Below are 23,255 nucleotides of genomic sequence, written 5' to 3'. Positions count from 1 at the left end.
GAAAATCCTTGATCTGATCGAGTCCTTATCAAGGAGCAAGGATCAAGGATATTTTCTCCAGTCACATAAATCTTGTCTTCTCTGTTATTTGTGGGCCGATCAGGACGTGCCATGGGTCTTTGTGATCGGAAAAATATCGCTGATCCTTGGGTAAGGACTCAAACGTCCCCAGCCATACATATATAATTTTCTTGACTATTTGTGGGCCAATATAGGCGTGCGATGGCTTCCTGTGATCGGAACATTATCCCTGATTTAATGAAGTCCCTTTAAAGGATAAAGGATATTTTTGCCCGTCATATATTTCTCGTTTTCTCCGTAAGTTCTGTGTAGATTGGGTCGACTCCTCTGGTTGGAAAAATATCCTTGATCATTGGACAAGGACACCGACATCCCCGCAAAGTCTTCTTGCCCATTTCCCATCAAAAGAAAGTCAGACAGCGGTGTTGTTTTCATTTTTTATTTCATCTTGTATTATTCCTTGCCATTCGGCTTAGCAGTTTTTCTTTTGAAAATTATATATCTTTTATATGGTAGTTTTAAACGTAATATGGTTTCCTTACTCTTTGCTTGATTAGTACAATATAATCGCTATGATGTATGCATGTTTATGTATTATGTTACCTTTAAAATTGTTTATATCCGTTTATTTTGGTAAAACATATCAAACAATTTATATTTTAACAAAATTTGACAAGCCCACAAATTTGTGTAATATACAATACATGTACTCGTACTTTCTGAATTGATTTATATAGTGTATGTATTAATACGATTGCAACTTTCTGCAGGGTTACCATTCTCTAGACATCTATTGCTGCTGCTATCGCTATAGGTTTAATTTATCTCTCATTACATTGTATATCATACTATGCCAATGCCCCGACGAAATTTACTATGATCCTCCTTCTTCTTCTCCTCTGGCTTGTGGGGCAACGTGCCAACGTGTTGTTTTCCTTTTAACAAATATGTATCTGTATCTCATATAAATATTTAAGTGTACATATATGACTATTGTTGTTTAACATGTGTATTTTTCAGCTAATAATTTAGTGTTGCTTTTATGCATTTGCTTGCTAACGTCTTTTCATATAATGTATGTATGTATGTACTATATGTATGGTTGTGTATAAATACGAGGCCGAATTTAAACAATCTTCAAAACAGCTTATCAGTTATATACATTATCATGTAGTACCTTCTTATGTGCTAGTGCATCATCGTCTCTTCGTCTGCGTTATGTTATCGTAAAAAGTATACATGCTACAATACATATCTACATTTATCTTACTGTTCCATTTTCCTTTTTCCATTTGCCCGGGCTGGGGTATGGTATTATATTACTCGTATTAAATTTATAATTATTATCATCTATGCCGTTTCATCATACACTTTAGGTACCATAATTGTTTAGCTTTAGGATCTAGATTATACATAGATGGCTAGCTTGGGGGCGTATCGACTGTGTGGTTGTGGTATATACAGGAATGTATTTGGGGGGAACTAAGTAGACGAAGAAGATTGTGGGAATGAGGTTGAAGTTCCAATTAGCTGATAAGCTGGAAGTATGTATTTCTGTTCTAGCATCCGTTTATAAAACTATAAAATAGCGATCTGCTTTGATCTTCTGCCTGTGGGGGAGATCTCAACTTAAGTTTAAAAAACTAGCTGTCTTATAAAATATGCACTACGCAAGACTTTTGACTAATTGCACGGGTTTTTGTATTTGTTTAGAGTCATCTGCAATACGCATACAGAACCTAGGTATAAAAACAGATTAACATATGTGTAGAATTACTCGTCTTGTCTCGTATTTGATTGATTGTTGTACGTTTCACACACACAAAATACATGATACATGTCTATTCGGATTTGGATTCCACTTGGAGTACAGTACGCGCGGCTACGTTCAAAATGACAACTACTTTTTCGACTCTTATTCTTGGGCTCGAGATTCAATTCGATTCGATTTAGGCGGTAAGATTAATAGCTACCAAGTCCTTAGTTCAAATATGTATCGATATCCAGTGGCCCGTCCGCTCCGCTCCATAAACGACGGTGCCACAAACAACAAGTTGATTGACTACTTTGATTAGTTCGAGCAAAAACTTGATGAACAATATGTGTGTGGGGTATATAAGATATACATATACGTGTGTTGATACATAAATTACTGATAATTAAACGTGTAACAGTCTTTTTTAGTTCACATTTTCCAATGAAATCAAACTCAGCTAAAGACCGACACCGGAGGCCACGATACAAACGAATCGTAATTGCAAATGCAAACATATCCTGGGATGGAGTGGGGGCGGGATGGTGCGCTTATCAACTAAAACATATCCACGTACAGATATATAATGTAAGTATAAGTAGGTATAGTGTAAGTATGTGTGGGGGGCAGTAGCTGGCTATAATACTTTAGAGTTATGATATCCGTGTATATCGTAAATGCGTATTATGCGTAGAGTTCGAAAGAAATATGCAACGAACGAACATAAAGTTGACAAGGTTTTTGCTCCTCCTCCTATACCTCCTATCCCAACTCGATATGCCCCCGCCAATCTTATCCATTTGCATAGTTGTCGAATGAGCCCAAATACTCCAAAGCAGCGCGATAGCAGAAATGATATTGATCCTGAAAAAACATAAACATAATATACATATTAGCATTGGGTCAAGGGCTTTCCCAAATCTCACTTCTTACCTCGGTTTGAACCATGGCCGGTCGCTGGGAGCGTAGGATGCGCACTGTCTGGAAGACATCCAGCACTCCCTCGTACTGCATTCGCTCCAGCACAATGCTGAGGGTAATGAAGACACCCGTGCGACCCACACCCGCCGAACAGTGAACGGTTATGGGTCCATCCTGGCCGAACTGCTCCTTGGTCTTGTGCACCTGGCCAATGAAGTCGATGAAGCCATCGCCAGACTTGGGCACACCCTGCTCTGGCCAGTCGATGAACTGGAACTGGCGGACAGTGCGCGAGGAGCCATCCCGAGCATCCGTTACCTAAAAAGGGTAGTCGTTCAGTAATCATTACCTGGGCGATCTTGGGTGTCTTTTACTCACCTTGAATTCACGCAGCTTGTACTGCGGCATATTGTACTCGGCAATGGGATCCACAACATAATACTGATATCTCACGGATCGCTCGTGTGGCCAATACTGGAAGCATTTCTCCTGCAGAAGAGGGCAGCATTAGAAAGAGGCTAGATAGGGGATAAGGATCTTTCACTTACCCTTCCCATTTCCTTGAGCTTCGTCAGCATAACCACAATCGTGGAGTTGTGCTCCCAGAGCATGCGCCAAAAGTCTTCGGCCGTATCCTGGACTGGTCCCTGGGCCGCAATGTAAGCGGAACGATAGCGATAGCCATCGATGAAGCTGGCATTCACATAGTCACTGCCCTCGATGCCATGGATGGGTGTTAGATAGACGCGGCTCGACTCGTACGGGAGAATGTGGACCAGACGATTCTTGTGCTTGTTACTGGGCAAATTGGCGGTAACGAATTTGGACGAATCCATCTTCACGTTGGACAGCTTCTTGAACTCCACTTCCATGCCAGAGATGCTCTCGCCCGGCTCCGTGATCAACAGCTTCTGCAGATGGGTGTGCAGATTGCGGGCTGGCACCTCCGTAAGACCACAGATGATGGCCTCAATGATCGCATCGTGGATGAAGATGTACTGGTCCTCCGTTTGCACCATATAGTTTCGCTGAGCCCGCAGACATGTCACGTGGCCGTAGATGTCGATGATCTTTTCGTGTTTCATCCGCTCCAGCATCGAATCGATCACAATGTAGCACCCAGTGCGCCCCACTCCCGCCGAACAGTGGACGATCACGGGACCGGACTCCGGTGGCGTTAGGGCGCGACAGCGCCGCAGGAACTGCAGGAAGGGAGCGGGATGATCGGGTACTCCATGATCCGGCCAGGCCGTGAACTGCAGCTGCTTGATCTCTCGTCGATCGTTGCTTCCCTGGCGGCACAGCTGGAACGTCCGGATGCTGTAGGTGGCCAACTCCTGGGTCTCCGTGATGGTCACAAAGATCTGTCCGTAGGTCTCGGTGCCGCGCGTCGGCCAGTACTGGTCGCACTTGATGCGAGTGCGCTCCTCCAGCCGCGTCATCATCACAATGGTGGCCGTCTTCAGCTCCCAGCACATGCGCCAGAAGTCAATGAAGGTCTCCTGCAGCGGTCCTTGGGTGGCTACGTAGGCGTTGTGCTTCCGATAGCCATCGCAGTAGTTGGCATTGATGTAGTCCGAGCCGGGAGTGCCCTCCGTCGGAGGCAGCTGCACCCGGGAGTGGTCGTAGGCGGTGACATTGGCATACCGATTCTTCGACTTGTTGTGCTCCAGATTCGAGTTGTCCCACGTGAACTGCTGGCCGGGCTCAATGCTCTCGTACTCCTGCGAGAACTTCTGATTGTCGTTGGACTTCAGGCGCTCGATGTGGTTGGCGAACTCCGAGATCGGGATGGGCGGGTGGGATATCATGCCGGGCGTTTGGAAGTTCAGTCTCCGCATATCCACGGGATCGCTGGGCGTGGGTCCAGCGCCCAGGTCCGCGGCCATCAGAGGTCGCGTCACGGCCGCCTGATCGGGGGTCTTGCATGGCTGCCGGCGACGCTTTACCACACAGAGCACAATCAGGGCTGTGGAGACCAGGAAGGTGGAGACCATCAGTGGGAGTACCACCCACAGGATTTCCGGCTCATCCTTGTTGCGATTTACCGACACCTCTGGCTCCGAGGGCCAGTTGGGATCGGGTCGATGGGGTCGCTCTCCCGGCGGCGCCTCCCGCATGTCCAGCGACAGGAACTCGGAGAAGGGACTGGACGTATAGAGATGCTTCTGCGGCGTGTCCACCACGGCCCGCACAAAGATCCGATAGCGCTTCTCTCGCTCCAGCTTGCGGTTCGTGAAGTTGTGGTAGTCATCCCCCGATCCCAGATGGAACGTGAAGGGTATCGAGCGCTGCGGGAACTTTGCCGCAATGTACGGTGCATTGGGACGCTCCGGTTTGTTGCGTCCCGGCAGCAGGTCGTCGGTTAGGAACTGATCGGGTATCTTGTGCAGATTGGACTTGTCCTCAGGCACCACCACAAGATAGTAGTGCGAGATGGGGCCGTACTCTTCCGACGCCTGAGGAAGTATCACGAGTATTTCTTCGCCATTTACCACCCCGTAAAAGTCCGGCTTGACCATCGGTTGGGGGGCGGCCATCTGTGTGGTGACGGTGATCTTGGTGGGCGGCCGATACGAGTAGTCCGAGGGAATGGCACTCACATTAACGTTGTAGGTGGTGAAAGGACTCAGCTCGTTGATGGTGTGCGTCTTCACGTAGTGCTTTAGGATGATCTCGCGCTTCTGGACGATCTGCGTCTGGGAGAAGCCCTGCGAATCCACAAACACCTTCATCGCATCGAAGCTAATCTTATAGTTGACGGGCGTGAGACGGATGGGCGGCGACCAGCTGAGGGTCATCGAATGGGTGCTGACATCGTGGGCGCGCAGATTCAAGGGCACATCCTCGGGCTTGATGCGCACCGTTACCTTCTCGCTGAGGCGGCCCAAGCCGTTCTTGAACCTCGCCGCAATGGCCACCGCGTACTGGGCGAACTTCTCAAGATTCACCAGATCCGCAGACTCCGTCAGGCCAACCGTCTTCGTCTGCCAGTCATCCAGATCCTCGACAGCGGTCATCGTGTAGAAGATCTTGTATCCCAAGAGCTTCCCGCGACTCGGCACTGGTTCCCACCAGATCTCCGCCGTTTGCTCCGAAGTGGCCTCGGCTTGCACGGACATGGGAGCCCTGCCCATGTCCCGCTCCGTCTCCACAATAAGCTTGTCGCTGAAGGGACCCGCTCCCTGCTTGGTGTAGGCCCGCACACGGAAGATGTACTCCGTGTTCTCCTCCAGATTCGTGTACACCGCCTTGCGCAGCGTCATGTTCCGCTCGGAGCCCAGGCCGTGGTCGATCTTCTTGTGGAACTGCACGTCATAGCGGGTGATCAGGCCATTGCGATGCTCCCGCGTGGGTGGATCCCACGTGACGCATACCACATCGGGCGTCTGGAAGCGTATCGTGATGTTCGAGGGCGGTCCGCCGGGTGTGCCTTCAGGGGTCTGGAATATCTTCACCGTCTCCTGGCCAATGCCAATGTGATTGCTGCCCGCCACCCGGAACTCGTACTCCACACCCCGTTCCAGATCGTTGAAGCGCTTTTTCGTCATTTGCGGCCCCGACAGCATCTCCTCCTTCAGCGCCTGATCCTTGACGCCCCAGCGCAACCGATAGCCACGCAGCTCTCCGTACGTCTGCGCCGGACGCTCCCACTCCAGCTCAATGGACACAATGGGATCCCGCTCCATTATCTTCAGACTCACTGTGGGACGGACGGGCACGCCGCCGGGTGTCTTTACCACAATCGCCGCACTCCGATCGCCATCGCCTTTGCGCGTGAGTGCCGCCACTTGGATGGAGTACTTGGTGTCTGGCTGGAGGCCAGTGACATTGAACTCCAGCGTATCGACCACATCGAATTTGAAGGGCTCATTGAGGAAGCCCTTGCCCTAAAAGGAGAAGTGTTAAGTACAGCCTGGGGAATTCTTTCATCGACTTACCTCATCTCTCAGTTCCTGGGCATGTATATGATAGCCACGGATGATACCATTGCGATCCTTTTCGAGTGGCGGCTTCCAACTCACATGCACCGATGTCGAGTTCAAAGGCGTGGCCTTCACATCTTGTGGATCCCCGGGCACTATATACGACGACGAAGAATCAAAAGATTAGCTCGGGGAAGTCATAATTTCGGGTTAGGGTTGTGTTCAAGGCAATCAATTAAAGATAGCTTAACTTATGCCCAGAAAAAGGCAAAGAGTCTTAAGATTAGCTTACTTAAATATACCATACAAGGTATATAATGATTTATAAAGAGAAAACTATGCAGAACTAACACTAAGTATTTAGATCCTAGGAGCAATACAAATATACGAGTATATGTATAGAAGTATCTGCCAGAACGGACTTTAGGTCCAACATCAACGCTCATCGCCACATCACAGACAGAGAGAAAACAGAGAGTTGGTGGGGAAATCATAAGGGAACTGGAAACAACCAAAAGTGCTGCTTAGGTGCTATATATTTGGGTGGTATATGGGTGGGGTATATGGTACGGGCGGTGCTCAAAAAATGTGATTAAGAAGTGCAGTGTATACCTTGCTATAGCATATTTATAGTATAGATATTGACCATTACTTATCGGTACGTCAAAAAAATGTACACAAAAAATGGGGGGAAATCCACTTTCGATTTCCCAGTTCGATATTCACTTAGCAAAAACAAACATGTAAGCATTCAAAAAGGTTTTTTACTTCGTATTTGTGTATGCAAAAAAACATATATTAGGAAAATCAAACAGAAAAACACTCGGTATGTATATGAACTCGCTAGATGTATTATATCCATTGCCGGAATCTTTTTTCGGCTCGATTTCATGTGATTTTTTTTTTCAAAAAAGTTTTTCGGAAATAGAGAAACATATCAAAAAACAAAAGAGATTTTTGGAATTCCTTTAGTTTTGTAGGTCAACATTTCTGGACCAGTTTCAAAAATATATTGTGATATATAGATATATAGAGATATAGTATATAGTAGATATAGTTTATCAGTTGCTATGGGCTGGGCATTCTTAAACATTATACATAGTCAACCATTAAAAATACTCACTCTTTTTCTCTAAATAGTTTTAAAAATGTTTGTATTTGTTTTTGTATTTATTTAATATAAACCACCATCCATTTAAAGGTTGCGTTCAAAAATCAAATTATCGCAATAATTTCGTATTCACATCAAAAAAGTTTCAAAAAGATTTATAGATGTGTGTTTGTTTTTTTCCATTTTGATTTGCATTCAAAAAAAGGTGCACGAAACAGAGGCAAGTGGAGTGCAAGGTGCGAGTGGCCAAGCAAAGTTATTGTTATTGTTTTTTTGGTATTTTTTATATGAAAAAAGATATAAAATATTTGTTTTTTAGTTTACAGTATACAGTTTCAAAAAGGTTTTTACTGGTGCAAAAATTACGGATGAATTACAGAAGAATCCACAGAAACGGAAACGGTAAGGTGAACAACTGAAACTTGGGGGAGGGTAAGACTGGATAGAACACATGGAAAAACATGACACAAAATCTACATATTTGTTGGCACACCCGGCTTTGATACTGTACAGAATTTAACACTGAATATGGTTCTTTTGAGGAAAAATTAGGTGGTACTCATTTGACCCCCAAAGGGCATTACTTAAGGGGTATCTTAGGGCTTATATAAGAAGAGATAACTTACCATAGTTCAATAAGGTTGGTTTATTAGTAATATGTTCTTAAATCGAACTTAAAAGAAATACCTATTTTGTATGATAACTTAGTATTGGCTTGTACGCTCAAGTTAAAGGAATTTTCGAGGGGTTTTGTACATAAGTATATAAAATGGTGGGAATTTTAAGGAGTTCTGCGCCTAGAAACCATCTGTTGAAGATGTTGAAGATTTAAGGAAACTCGGTTATACTTTGCCATACAAAATGGGGAACCCTTCTCCAATATTATTAGAAATTTCTTTTATTTTGTAATCAAATTTAACTTCAATTAAAGCCTATAACACATCTCGTGTCAGACGTCAGTTCCTTGCCCTCAATCATGGCTTTTGGTTTGGGTTCATTAAAAATGTTAAATAAATGCATAATACATAATACAAATTATTCAAACTGCAACTGACGGCCACGCGAATGTTAAATTATGCTTCATTAGTGTTCTGGCTGCTCATCTGCTATGAGAGAGGTGGGTTCTGGCAGGCGGACAGGGGATGGAGGACAGAGGAACGGGTCACACTGCACAGAGTGCTTCACTGTATTTTTGTCTCCATTCACAGCATGACACTCCCCCATAAAGAAACAGACACATGAAGCGCACTCCCGGGCACACACCCACACACATACAAACACTGAAAATGTAAAATAATTAAAATGCTACCGTTAGAAGTGTTCTCTCTATTTTGTATCCCTCTTTTTTTTGTAGATGTATTTTATATTTTATTTTAGTGCTGAATGGAACAAACGAAGCAAGGAGCGCGTGCTAAGCTTCCAATGCTCGAGGTGGTGCTCATTTTTATACACTTTCCAAAGGGCAGTGCCAGGATGTGATGTTTTTGGATGGTTAAAATGGAACAACAACAGATAAAGCGATGTTTTTCTCAGAAAACAAGTTCCCTAATCAGAATGAATCTATAAACAGTACCATTCTCCCACATGCAGTGTAGATATCGAAACTGCTCGAATTGGATCACTATGTCCTGTAGCTGGCATAGACAAGAGCCTTAGAAAATTAACTCTTTGTAAAGAAAACATTAGAAGAAGTTCGGAAGTTTAAGTTTCTTAGTACGAAAATAGTTTTTAAACGAACTCTGGTGGGCTTTCTGTAAGAGTATCCAAATCTTCGGTAATCCAAAAAGCTTTTCCTTCTTGTCTTGTTTTGTATTTTTCTTTTTCAACTTTTTTGGTGTCCTATACGTGAGCAGGACATGTGTGTGTGAGGGACTGTGTCTGGGAGCACAAAGGGGAATCTGCTTGCTTTACGAATTTCGCATAGAGAGTCAGAGCCAGAGACAGAGACAGAACCAGATATACTAGAGGGGTTAAAATACCTGGAGATGGGCGAATGAAAAGCAAGTGCCCAGCTTTAGACAGGTGGAATGCATTTGCATTTTCATTTGCATTTGTGCTGTGGCAGCTAACAAGCGCATCATATCATAACGATATACGCTCCAAACATACGAAACAGACACACGAACAAATTAGTAGAAAAGGACAAGCAGTAGAGGAATGGTTCGGCTTATGGACTAAAGGATACCCAACTACAAAGATTACTACTTTGGGTAGACAGCTTGATCCGCTTGTGGGGATTGTTTTTGTATCACTGTGCAAATAATTACGCCACTGATTTTTGTAGTAATGTCCTACTTGATCTTATGATCTTCATAATTTATAGAAAGACAACTTATATATACAGACTAGCTCAAAGGAAAGAACTCTTCTGTTGATCCCAATAGAGCACATACCACAGCTCTTCCTTCTGTCTGCAACATAACTCTAAACAAACACAGTATACCCTGGTACAGTCTCAAGGTACTAGTCATAGAAAAGAAAACATAAAATACTCTTTCATACTTATGTGCTGACCCTCTAATGCTGTAGTTGATGCTATGCCATGCTGCTGCTTGTGAGCCGCTGGCTATACGTACGAGTACGACTATGATAGAGGTTCTGCAGAGGAAATTGGTTGGTTTTGCTTATGGTTTTTGTTGGGTTTGGTGTTGGGGTTGGGGTTTCGGGTTTTCGGGGCGAGTGAGTTATGTGGCATCTAGCCTTTGGTTGTGCTAAATTGAGTACAATTAAAATAGAAACCCAGTCAGTCACAGATACACTCAATGGCTAGAGAGATGTGAGGTGCGTTGGTGCTTTCTTTTTGCATTTCTTTGAGCTAGTGCTTTGGTGCTTTAGTTGCTTTTTAATGATTTTTGTTTTTGATTGCCTATTAGTGCATTTTCTTGGTTTTTTCTGTGGGTTTTATTGCTTATTTGTGTTTTTTTCTATGATTTTTAGTGCCATTTTTTCTTTTTGGTGGGTGGTTTTCGTGATATTCTTGCCTGTTTACTGCAATTCTTACGTTTTGGTGCTTGGATCTACTCAGATTATCCCCTACTGAATTTACTTTCATTCCCATTCGCAGTTTGTAAGTAGATACATATGTGCCAGTGCTCGAGCATGAGAATGTGTGCGTACAGAGTGCTTATCAGTGCTTCAATGTGAGCTTAATGCTTAGCTTATTATAACTATAGTAACTGGAGAGGGCGAGAGAGAGCCTCAGTGAGAGGGGGAGAGGGCGAGCGAGAGATAGGATTAAAGTTAGCGAGTGAGACGTACACCTAGGTGCTTAACAATAAGTACATTTAATTTACGGTGCTTAGCCAAAACAAAATGGAGTGGAACCCACTTCCGGTTGGTGTTGAAGTAGTTCTTAAAACACAAAAATTGAGAAGGTACTTTATAAAGAAAATTGTTTTGTTTCGTTCGTTGAACAAGCAGGTTAACAGCTAAACAAGCAGTTTATGGCATAATGGAGGGGTTAAACGTTGTGTGAGTGTGTTGGTGGTGTGCTGCTCAAGGGTTAATGATGATTCAAAAAGTTAAACTTGATTGATGATGGAGTACATGGGGTGGGGAGAGTGTTGAGAGTAAGGTGAAGAATCAAACATATGAAATAATTGAATTATTTTTAGGAGCGGGGCTTTGGTTCAATTTTTTGTTGGGGAATCTACTCTTTGGGATGATTTTCAGTGGAGATTTTAATAGATTTTTATTAAAATCAAACTAGAAAGTCTATGGCTCTTATATATTTCTATGAAATATTTAAGTCTCCTCTAAATATAGTCTGATTTTATAAAAAGATACCAGTTCAAAGTTTTGTATCATTTAAAATTATCATTGTTTAGTAAAGAAGACCGAATAGAATTAAGGCTGCTTTGAAACAAGGACATCAAAGTCCCAGAAATATTCAAAGGTATGCTGGTATCAAATACCAATCAAAGTTGGTAGCTTTTATCCAAAATATGCAATTGTGAAAACTTTCTCATAAACGGTATCCAACAAAAACATTTCTTACTGTTGGAAAATACAACAAAGAACAGAAGGGGCTGTGGACAATGGAAATATTCTTTGATAAAGCTGCTGCCACTTTCAAACAGACAAACCCTCCAAATTGAAGGGGCTGGACAGGGGATTGCGAGTGCGGAAATTGGAAAAATAAAGCCAAATGCAAATAGTATGGAAATGTGTTAACTGTGCAAACATGCAGGTGATGGCAAATAAAACTTAATAAAATCGGTCAACAACATAAAATATATATATATAAAGATTATATATGCGAAGGTAAAAATCGGTTAATTTTGTGCAGAAATCAATTTAAGGATTTGTCGTGGTCGCCACCGCTTGCTGGCTGCTGTGCATCTGTGTATTTGCATAGCAATAAAAACCCAATAAAAAAACACAAAATTCCATTAAAAAACGTGCTTCATGGACTTTGGGGGCTTTGGCATTGCTTTCGGGAGAGAAGCAGCAGCAGTTGCATCAGCAGCAGTTGCATCACGTGGCGACAAAAGTGCAAAAATTGTGTGCCAAAAACCAAATAGATAGGGTGTTCAAAAATGATATAGCACACACACAGTCACACACCCATCGTGCTTTTGTAAACGTTATTAAATATGTACATATGCGGAAAATATTACACATGTGGCTGTGGATGTGGATATGGATGTGGATGGATGGTACGTGTACGTGTTCGAATAAAAAATCATAAATAAATAGAGCGAAAACATTTTGCACTATTTGTAGAGGGCAAATACTCATATAATGAAATGATGAAAAATTTAAGCGAATTTTTAGCGCCCTCGAGGGTTATAATTATATGATTATACACAGCTCCTGTTTAGGGCCGGGTTTACTTTTATAATTGCATAAATTAATGAAATATTGAATGCAAATAGACTAAAATCAAATATGTGTCGTGTATTTGTTTGTTGAGTGCTGTACGAGTATGTACGAGGTGCTTACAAAAACTAAAATTAAAATGCCAAAAATACAAAAAATATTGTAGATTACAATACGAGTTAGTGGCGTTGTTTTTTTGGTTTTGGTTTTGTTTTTTGGTGCTATACAAATTACCACAAACAGTTGATGCATTCCATTATATTCAAAAATAATTATTTATAAAGGTTTTCGAGTGTTATTCAAAGATTTTTGCTTGCAATTTCTTGCAACTCTCGAGACAATTGCCAGTCAAGAATTAAATATAACAAAAATAGTTCGATCTTTGCTTGCATATATAGTACACAATATATATATATAGGAGTTCTTCTAAAAAGTTTCGTTTGCTTTATAGAGAGAGATATAGTGAGAGAGAGAGAGTAAGTGCAAAAAAGTAGTCAAAAATTGCGCCAAAAAATATGCAATTTCATTTGTGCCAATGATTATTTAATTTTGTATACGTTTTTCTTTTGGGTTCGTTCAACAAAATCAAGGAAATGGAACGGAAAACGTAAGAAAACTTCAAGAAATTAAAACAAGAAATGGTTGGTGGAAATGTTAAAGAAATAATTGGTTCTCTAGACATTCAAAAATTCATCATCAATGGAGGATCCCTAGGAATCCAGAAGTAGCAAGAGGAAATGTATGAAGTATGCTATGAACATTTTCTAGGATTCTCTTTGAAACAAAATGCTGCTAATGTTAACAGAAAGAAAACAGATGAATCTTTGAGTCTGCATAGATTTAATTTCATTGAAGAATCTCCCTTAGAAGATTATAAATAATAAAAGGGAATAAACTACAAAGTAAATTTCTTTTAAATAAAACAAAAAAGAACTTCTAGCTGATTTCAAAAATTGATCAACAGCTATATGGATTATATGGTTTTAAACACAAGGATAAATTGTAAATTTTGGTAGACAAAAAAATATGTAGTACGAGTATATATAGATATATCGCTATATATATCGGTTAACGATCTCCATAGTGCTTAGCTGCTCCTGTGGTGGAATGCTCTCGATACCAAAATTCAAAAATTGTACAAAATTCGATTAGTTTTGAGGTTGAATATAATATGGTATGTATGGTATGATCAGGGGAAGGATTAAAACATAAGAACAAGTAAAACTAAACTTAAGAGTGGATAAAACCATAATTTGTAAAATAATCTTAAAGAAATAAATAAGTGGATAACGTAAAAGATAAATCGATTTAGGTAAGACTTACGCCATAGGTAAGATTGTCATGGGCATACATACCATCCTCTTGGGTTCGCAAAATGATCGGATGGGAGCGGGGACCATCGCCGACGGAGGTGCCGGCGAGCACCCAGATCTTGTACTCGGTCCAGCGTTTCAGTTCGTCGAGTACGATGCTGGTCATATTGAGGGTCAGTGTGGTGGCCTCATCGTCTTCGCGGCCCACCTCCACGAAGAACACCTTATAGTATATGATCCGACCGTTCGAACGCTCAACGGGCGGCGGTAGCCAGCTAAGGGCGATCGTCGTCGAGCTGCTGGCTAGGGCGGTGATATTACGGGGCGGTGCACCTGGTACTAATTACATAGATGGGAGGAACGGAACGTATTTTGTGTGTGCATTTTGATTTGGATTTCGTTTGGATTGATGTGGATGTTGATTGTGGGTTGTTGGTTGTTGGTTGTTGATTGTTGATTTTTGCATAGCCAAAGAACACACACATTTGTTTTGGTTATGAGCATTTAGTTCAGCAATTAGCGGTAGGAAACACAAAATAGTAAATGTCAAAACCGAAAATCGAATCGGGGGGTAACATGAAACGAAAAGGCCATAAAAGCAAATGAATATTATAATCAAAATAAAGAATATGGTTTAGAGATAGGCATATAATATAGATATAAATATCATCAAATCAAAATCAAATATCAAGACATATAGTATATCCAATGGTTTATGCAAATAAATGTTGACTCCTTTTTCCTTTGGTGCATATTTTTTGGTAACGACTTTTTTGAGCTGAAAATTTGTTTCGAGCTGCGAGAAGCTACGAGAGAAGCGGGAACCCATAGTCATGCTTAGCTTATAAAAAAGGATATAAATTGGTTTAAAAAAGATCTATATATAGGTGCTACACACAACATTCACATACATTATATAGGGGGGGTAGAAACATTAATTTGCATAAACCATGTGGGGTGGGGGATTTAGATATATGTACATATCAAAAGTTGCAACATCTAAGAGTACTCGAGCATTCGAAAGTTTTCAAGGATAAAATATTACAACTAATTAAAACGAAAGCACAAAACTTGAGAGTGCTAACAATAAAAAGTCATTAGGAAACTATCATATCAATTCTAGCACTTTCCAAACTGAAACTCAAACTCTAACTCGAACTAAAACTAAAACTAAAAATAACTTGAAGAATTGTTTGTGCATTCGCTTAGGATTAGAACCAATTTATGTTTCAATTATGCGGAAGGGAAATGCAAGACGTGCAAATATGAAAACCAAAAGTGATATTTATGCCACACTGCCACAAGGAAATATTCTCCTGCAGCAGACAGACAGACAGACGAGCAGACAGTTGTCTTCGCTCCATCGCTCTATTAAAATATCATTCAAAATCAATTTTCTAGACACATAGAGAGAGAGAGAGAGGGAGAGGTAGAGGTAGAGAGTTTCAGTAGAGGAATTTCTGGTTTTGGTTTCTGTGGTCTACAATCCAGTCCATCTGGAGTGCGAAGTGCGGAGTGCAGTGTGCAGGAGTGAGTGCAATGTGCATTAGGAATTTTGCCACTTAAATAGTGGTCTAAAGTTGGAAAATTGTTTTGGCATAATTTACATGATTTAACACTCAAAGGCAGCTATGATAAATGGGGCCATAATCGAGCCATGCTAAATAACACACACAAATCCGAATATGCATTCCATAATTGTTTGGTTTTCCATTCCATTCGGTTCAGTTCAGGTTTTCTTTTTTTTTTTTTCTATCTGGCATTACGTTTTCATGCAATTTGCTTTGGATTTGCAAATGAAAAGGTGTTTGGTGATTTGGTATATCGTTGTGGCTGTTGTTTATGGGGCAAATCTGTTGTCGGTTTTCTATCCTGCGGTGTCATGTGGTGTGGCTGGTGTGATGTTGGTGTGATGTTGGCTCTTGTTAAATGCGTTTTTGGTTTTCTAATTGGATAAGTCGAACAGATCGCAGAGCAGTGGGGGATGTAAGACATTTTATAGACCAACAGAATTAATTAATTAATCTTTGGTATCAAGGAGAAAAGTGAGGAAAATATAAACTTGAACTTTTGCCATTGGCATTTAATTTAAAATTTAATCCATGGATTTAATGAGAATAATTGTGGATTCTGACATTTCTAATGAGCTTAAGACTTTATAAATCAACAATTTGGAGTTTCTTCAATGGAATTTGACACTTCGGAGTCATATAGGGTACTTTTAGGGTACAATAGTACTTTATAGAGTTTTATGGGTTATTTTTGACTTTTTTTAAAAGAAGTTACAGCTCTCTTATATATTTATAAACGATGCTCACTAAAAATAGATGATTAAATGAAGTCGCTTATGAAGTTCTACATGTTTTCTTTAATTCTATTATTTCTCATTCTCTATATAAATCTCCCAAACTTTCTGCAATCTGTCAAGGCCTCCCTCTAGAGATCACTTCATTATTCTTTGTGGTTGTGTAATGCTATATGTAGTATCTTATTCTATATGTATTTATGGGCATATCTAATTATGTATAGTATATATAATCTGTGTAGGGTTTTTACAGTCTATTTATGTATTGCATATAGTATTCCATGTTGTGTGGTTTGTGTATAAGTTGAGCTAGAATACTAATACACAACTAAGCCTTAAATCTAACTTGCAATGGAACCAGAACAATCACAAATCCTACAATATATATGATTATATTTATACGATTATGCAGTAAATATATATGTTTATGTGGGCAAGTGCAAAACTCACTTCACACTCGACCCGATTCAATCATATTCACAATCATTCATACAGAGTTTACCTTTTTCCACGTAAGCAGAAGAATACTCAGGAATATATTCGGATTCACGCACTCAAACAAACACTTTATAGAGGGGGTGGGGATTTTTGTGGGATATTTGGGTTACTGAACTACATTTAGTATATAAGGCGTATGTTTATGTATATAGTATATATCATATAGGTATAGGTATATCGTATATGTAGTATTTATGGAAATATGTTTTGCGAAAATCAAACATCTGTTACCGTGTTGTACTTAAACTTATAGAAAAAATTGTACGACTACGACGGTTTGCTTTTGGCGACACCTAACTTATGGAAATACAATATGGGGAATCAGAGATCGGTTGAATATGAACTTACCATATTGCTTGGTGCGTACTGGTATGGGCGGTGTGGTGGCCCCTTCGCCCCGTTGGGATCGTGCTGCCAGCCAGATATAGTAGAGGGTATCAGGGTACAGACCATCCAGCGTATACGATTCGGAGTTCGAAATGCGCCTACAAGTTTTGGATTGATTGAATGTCTCAGATTACGAATGGAATGTATTCAAATACTCACTTGTGATGTGCCTGATTGGCATATGTGTCATTCCAGTAGAGCTCGTAGTGAACAATGTTTTCGCTGGAATGCGTAGGCTTCGACCATTGCAGTGTGACTGCGGTCTCGCCGATATCGGTGGCCCGGAAATTGCTCGGTTGCGATGGCACACCTTTTGTAGGCGGACACACGCAGCATCATCGGGCATTTGGGTTTTTCAGGATTTTGGTGGTAATAATGAAACGGAAATTACGGAAATTAAATAAAATACAAACAAATCAATGTGCGGCAATGTGATATTTGTATGCTGATGTTGCTGATTCCCCACACAGATTGATGGAATGACAGGCCACAGCGCTGGCTGCTGGTGCTGCAGCATTTTGTTTGGTTTTTGCATTGGCAATTGATTGAGAGATGTGTCCCCCAGTCCCCCAGTCCCACAGTCCCCTTCTCCAACTAAATGATTGACAATTTCCAAAATTATTTATACTCCACAATGCTGGAGATGCGGGAGGGGCCTGTCTTTGATGAATCAATTTAAGGCTTTGAAAACATTGCATGTACGAGTACATTTGTACATTGTAAATGGTTTATTATTGGCTTAGATTCCTCGGAGAGATGTCTGACCCAAATGGCAACAGACACTTGGCCCCACCAGAAAACAGTTCAAAGTTGGGAAAACCTCTCGAGTTGTTTAGTTATTGCCAAAGTTAAGAAGGCCACAGACACCAGACAGGACACCCGAACAGGACATCCAATGACAGTAAGTCACTACTACGAATGACCACGCCCCGGATTAAGCCTATACTTACGTACAGATTTATGCTGCCCCCAACCCCAGAAATGGCCAGAAAGCAGACAAAATGCAATTGCCTTCGAGTTAATGAATATTCCCGTAGATATAATCGAATGTGTGTCCGAGGAGAGAGCGAGAGCGAGAGAGAGTTAAATATTTCATTGAATGGACACACGTTTGTGCTTGACATTTTGCATTATAATTAAATAATTGGTGTGATCTATGTGGGGGGGGGTTTTGTGGGGTGGGGCTCGATTGAGTTGGAGCAATGAAATTGCGAAATGTGTGTGTGTGTGGGACGGTTTGTCTGTCTGTCGTTCCATTCAAAATGCATCGGCCACGCATCATCAATGCTCCATCGTATGCTCGTGCGTAACGCATGTGCTATGTCATGTGCCTAATTGAAGCTGATTGCCCAATCAATTTGGCTTAACTTGGACTCTTCTCTTACCTTGCTGGGCCTTCACCTGTACGGGCGTGGACATGGGACCGGCTCCCATTGAGGTATAGGCCTGCACACGAACCGTATAGATGGCATGGGGTGTCAGCTCCGATACTGTTGTCAGCTCGCTATTGTCGACCATTTGTGAGTTCCATGAGGCTTCCGGTTGGTTCGAATTCGTTGTGTAGTACACCTTATAGCCCTGTTAAAAGAGGGTCAGAGAGATTGGGCTTAGAGAGAGCGTTGTGTAAAATGTAAATTCATTTGCAGAAATTCAAATTCAAATTCAAATCCAAATCCGAAATTCACCTTTCATTAACTGATAAACCAGAAAATGATATATGACCGAGTGGTCATAGATTTGTGAACTTTATAATAGCTCCTGCCTGCATCCTGCAACCAGCAGGAGCAGCAGCAGCAGCGGCAGAAGGACCAGGCAGAGACCACAACAATTGCCGTCGTCTCGTCTGTGTGGAAAGGAGGTTCGGATTTGCATTCAAGGATTGCCGAGGGAGGGAGGGAGGTACGGGGAGTCTGTGGAAGGGATTGCTTCGGTCTGTGCGGTGGAAAGGTGATTCGGATTTGTGGGCTGGAAAGGTGCTTCGGATTTGCATTCAAAGGGGGGGTCCGGGGCCCCACAGAACATGGCCAACGGCATTTTGCCAATTTCCCTTTGGCTAGCCCTCTCCATCCGTCCCATCAGACGACTCTGACGTGACAAAGTGCGTCGCTTGGCCCCAGGACCCTGCAGCCACAGGACACAGGATCCTGGATTCAGGCCTCCCATTCGCAGTCGTAGTCGCAGTCTGGTGGATCTTACGTTTAATATGCGCACTTGATGCCCGGTACTTACGGTCACTTGTCCATTGGGCGTCTCCGGGGGTTCCCAGGTAATAACCATCGTGGACGAGCTGAGCGTCCGCACTTGAACGTTACGTGGTGCACTTTCCATTTCTGAAAATGCACAAAGAATATATGGTAGAATATTAGCATGGCAATGGTAAAAGAATGGGCCCGGAAAAACCACTTTAGACATCCGACTTTGGTAAGCGAAAATGTTTGAGGGAAATTTATTTCAAGTCTAATGAAAAACTATTTGGAGCAGCGGAGAGGAGGGTACTGCAGGGAAAGCAGGTGATAATTCACCCAGAGACTGCTCTTAAGTCAGGATATTAAAAAGGTTAAGGACCTCATGGGTTTCAAGTGATTTCAATGACTATTTTAATTGATTATTTCTGTGGTTTGGGTTCTTTAGCTCTTCAAAAATCCCTTCTTACATACATATTATTTATATTTCCTATGTCTGAACCTCTTTTTTGTTAGATGTTAGATTTAAAACCCATTTCTCTGCCTTTCCGCCTAGTCTTTAATCTTCTTCCGCAATTAAAACCAAGTATTTAGCCATAATTTCATCCCAATATCCGACATTAAATATGTTTTAAATATGGTTTTATGCTGACCATAATTTCGCTTAGCTGCAAATTCATAAATATGCAATTTCGTTAAATGATTTTAAGCGTTTTCTGGGGGAAAATCGAACACACACAAATACCCAGGCCGCACGTAGACCATTATCAAACACACAGAAACTAGGAGAAAATAAGTGGGACAGAAGCGGACACGTGTACGGACGGCTAGGGGTTGGCATTAGGGCTGGGGGCTGGGTCGGGGGTTGGGGGTTGGGAAAATCCACACACAAATGTTTCGCAGTGCAAACAATCCCCATCCATCACAATTTGTTTTTCCACGTTGGGGCGGGGGCGTCCATTTCGTATTTCATATTGCATTTTGAGATTGGAAGAAACGTCAGAATTCTGCGGGTGCGAAATATACTTTTTGGCCCCCACGAAAATTTCGGAAATTGTTATGGCGCGTCGAAGCCTGGCGGCCATTATAGTGCGAATTTTGCATTTATAAACTGATTTTTGTTGTCTCCCACACATACACACACACACACGCACACGCACAACAATGATTTATCAACCCCCATTCCACCAGTAGCTCCTAGCATCCTTCCCCTTGAAGCTCTGCTATAATTTTGTGCAATGCATTTGCACGGGCATCAAATTTGCCGGACAACTGCATTCACAGCCGGAGTCCGGGTCGGAGCCGCAATTAGAAGCCTCGGCCGCATTGCCAGAAGCTGCTTGCTGCCTGCTGCTTCTGCTTCCCCCCTTCTGCGAATCTGCCATTCTGCCACACATGAATGCTAATTAGTGGAACGTATCTATCACTCCATTCCACATTCTACTGGCCGATCGGCATGTACACTGGAGATAAATGAGAATAGATTAGAATAATATGGTACGGAAAAAGGCATATTCCCTTGAACTTATTTCAAAGGAAAGGGAATCTTATGGGATAAACCATGATTCCAACAAATGAAGTTATCCAATTGTGATAATTGATATCTAGATGTTGGTATATACCATAAGTATCTATTTAGTATCAGTACTATTTATTAATGGATATATCAAATATAAGAACTGGATCTTCTTAACACAAGCAGCTAGAGAAAGTACGTACATATATAATGGATTATGTATAATCCATTTTTATACCCGATACTCAAAATGAGTATTGGGGTATATTAGATTTGTGGTAAAAGTGGATGTGTGTAACGTCCAGAAGGAATCGTTTCCGACCCTATAAAGTATATATATTCTTGATCAGCATCAATAGCCGAGTCGATTGAGCCCTGTCTGTCTGTCCGTCCGTCCGTCTGTCCGTCTGTCCGTCCCCTTCAGCGCCTAATGCTCAAAGACTATAAGAGCTAGAGCAACGATGTTTTGGATCCAGACTTCTGTGATATGTCACTGCTCCAAAAATATTTCAAAACTTTGCCCCGCCCACTTCCGCCCCCACAAAGGGCGAAAATCTGTGGCATCCACAATTTCGACGATACGAGAAAACTAAAAACGCAGAATCGTAGAAGATGACTATATCTTTTAGAGTGCAAAATCTGAACCAGATCGTATAAATAATACAGCCAGAATCACGAAAACAATTTCACTCTTTCTCGCTCTGTCTCACTCTAACACACAGGTTTCATGGTCGGTTTTGCCAATTGCAAAATATGAGTTCAAGGATCTCAGAACCTATAAAAGCCAGAGCAACCAAATTTGGTATCCACACTCCTGTGATATCGGACCTTGACCGTTTCCTGTCCAAATTTCGCCACACCCCCTTCCGCCCCCGCAAAGGACGAAAATCTGAGGCAACCACAAATCTCAGAGACTATTAAGGCTAGAGTAACCAAATTTGGTGCACACACTCCTTTAAGATGTCACTATAAAACGTATATCTCAGAATTTCGCCCCACCCCCATCCGCCCCCACAAAGGACGAAAATCTGTTGCATCCACAATATTGCAGATTTGAGAAAACTAAAAACGCAGAATCATAGATAATGACCATATCTATTAGATTGCTGAATCTGGATCAGATCAGACCATTTTTTTAGCCAAAAGGAACAAATCAATTTGCAGTGGCTACGCAGCGCCCGACGTCACGCTCAGACTGATTTTCTGTCTCTCTCGCACGCACTCTTTGTCGTGTCGTTAAATATTAGCGGCGTCTGCCGGAGGAGAGCCATACTGACTTAGTATCGGGTATAACCTTAGAGTTGCGGTGTTCGCAGCAACTCACAACGTTCCCCCTCGTTTATATAATTTTTTAGAGCTCAATATTCGGACTTTCATTTAATATATATCCTATATCCAGTCGGTAGAAATTATAGCCGGTATACATTATGGATTCTATACTCTTCGAATCTGGAAACGTCTCAATAATGATCCGTAAAGGAATAGATATAACTTTCCTGGTAAAAATCCCTTCATTCGTGATTGTACATCTCCTTTTCTGCTGGCATTTTCAATCAAATTTATATATCTGCCTTTTTATGATTAAAAACTGCATTCTGGAACATGATTTTCAGTGCAGTGCATGTGCATCCGTGTGTCGATATATGTATTTTTATACGAGTATATGCGTTTCCCTCAATTGGTTAATGGGCAATCAATAAATTCCAATTTCTCACAATTTCTGCTGCAATATCTACAAGCGCTGCAGCAGTTTTATCCACAATTTATATCGCAGTCATCTCATCTGTTACACAAGTGCTACTACCCCAGGATGAGCCTGTGCCGATGCCACTGCCACTGCCCCTGCCTCCTGGCTGCGTCAGTGGGGTGTTCGTGTGTGTGTGTCCATTGCCTGGTTATAGCCAAGATTTGCATGCAGCTCGGATACACAAACGTATCCGTAGGATACCCACACATTGAGGCTAAAAATGTGTGCTTGCTTGGGCTTCCTCTTAGCCCACGTTTGTGGATAAGTGGTAGTGGTGGGGGAAGGAGAGTGGAGAGAGAGCGTCACGTAAGCTGCATTTAAGGGCATATACATTACATACGGATACGCTCCATTAATATGTATCCCTTGCATGCCTGCGCACACGCCTACTCCTTATAGAAGTACATGGCACTAAATTCTTGCCTCCCCCCAGCAGCAGCGAACAGCGCCCAGCATCCACCCACACTCCTCTACTGAGAATCATAGATGCTATGCGAGTCTGGAGGAGCATGTGCAGCCCATATAACCGATTACATGACGAAAGGATCTGTTAAAGGCTTGCCCTGGGCCGTCCTGCCTTAACCTGCCCCTCCTTCCGACACTTTAAAGGTAAATTTTGATTACGGCGCTCAAGTGCTGCTCTGCAGCTGTCTTGAAATACGAATATTTGTCCTTCCATCCATCCATTCGGAGGAGATGGGCCGGGGTACGGGGATGTCCTTACGACGAGTCGAGCGGAGCAGTGTAAGGTGA

The 23,255-nt window shown here is 42.0% G+C and overlaps 1 protein-coding gene across 12 annotated transcripts in view; it reads right to left on the bottom strand.

Annotated features, from left to right (window-relative positions):
• Nucleotides 1-446: 446 nt before the first annotated feature.
• The window catches only part of Lar (tyrosine-protein phosphatase Lar), a 153,646-nt gene continuing 130,837 nt past the window's right edge, over nucleotides 447-23,255 (bottom strand). For 5 of the 12 annotated variants that reach the window (XM_015181500.2, XM_015181507.2, XM_015181505.2 and 2 more), the window contains 11 exons: nucleotides 19,286-19,386; nucleotides 18,442-18,634; nucleotides 17,216-17,366; nucleotides 17,018-17,154; nucleotides 13,909-14,205; nucleotides 7,745-7,753; nucleotides 6,637-6,776; nucleotides 3,244-6,585; nucleotides 3,074-3,184; nucleotides 2,708-3,013; nucleotides 447-2,638 (listed from right to left, as the gene is read on the bottom strand). In XM_015181500.2, coding sequence (XP_015036986.1) covers nucleotides 2,567-2,638; nucleotides 2,708-3,013; nucleotides 3,074-3,184; nucleotides 3,244-6,585; nucleotides 6,637-6,776; nucleotides 7,745-7,753; nucleotides 13,909-14,205; nucleotides 17,018-17,154; nucleotides 17,216-17,366; nucleotides 18,442-18,634; nucleotides 19,286-19,386 — 4,859 coding nt within the window. In that variant the 3' untranslated portion in view covers nucleotides 447-2,566. The remainder of the gene's footprint in view (nucleotides 2,639-2,707; nucleotides 3,014-3,073; nucleotides 3,185-3,243; nucleotides 6,586-6,636; nucleotides 6,777-7,744; nucleotides 7,754-13,908; nucleotides 14,206-17,017; nucleotides 17,155-17,215; nucleotides 17,367-18,441; nucleotides 18,635-19,285; nucleotides 19,387-23,255) is intronic. The other 7 variants (XM_015181504.2, XM_015181509.2, XM_002133303.3 and 4 more) reach the window with 2 other exon arrangements.

This window comes from Drosophila pseudoobscura, chromosome 4 (assembly GCF_009870125.1).
Source record: "Drosophila pseudoobscura strain MV-25-SWS-2005 chromosome 4, UCI_Dpse_MV25, whole genome shotgun sequence".
Taxonomy (NCBI): domain Eukaryota; kingdom Metazoa; phylum Arthropoda; class Insecta; order Diptera; family Drosophilidae; genus Drosophila; species Drosophila pseudoobscura.
The sequence above is the reverse complement of the archived record's forward strand: the minus strand, read 5'-3'. Positions and strand labels throughout refer to the sequence as shown.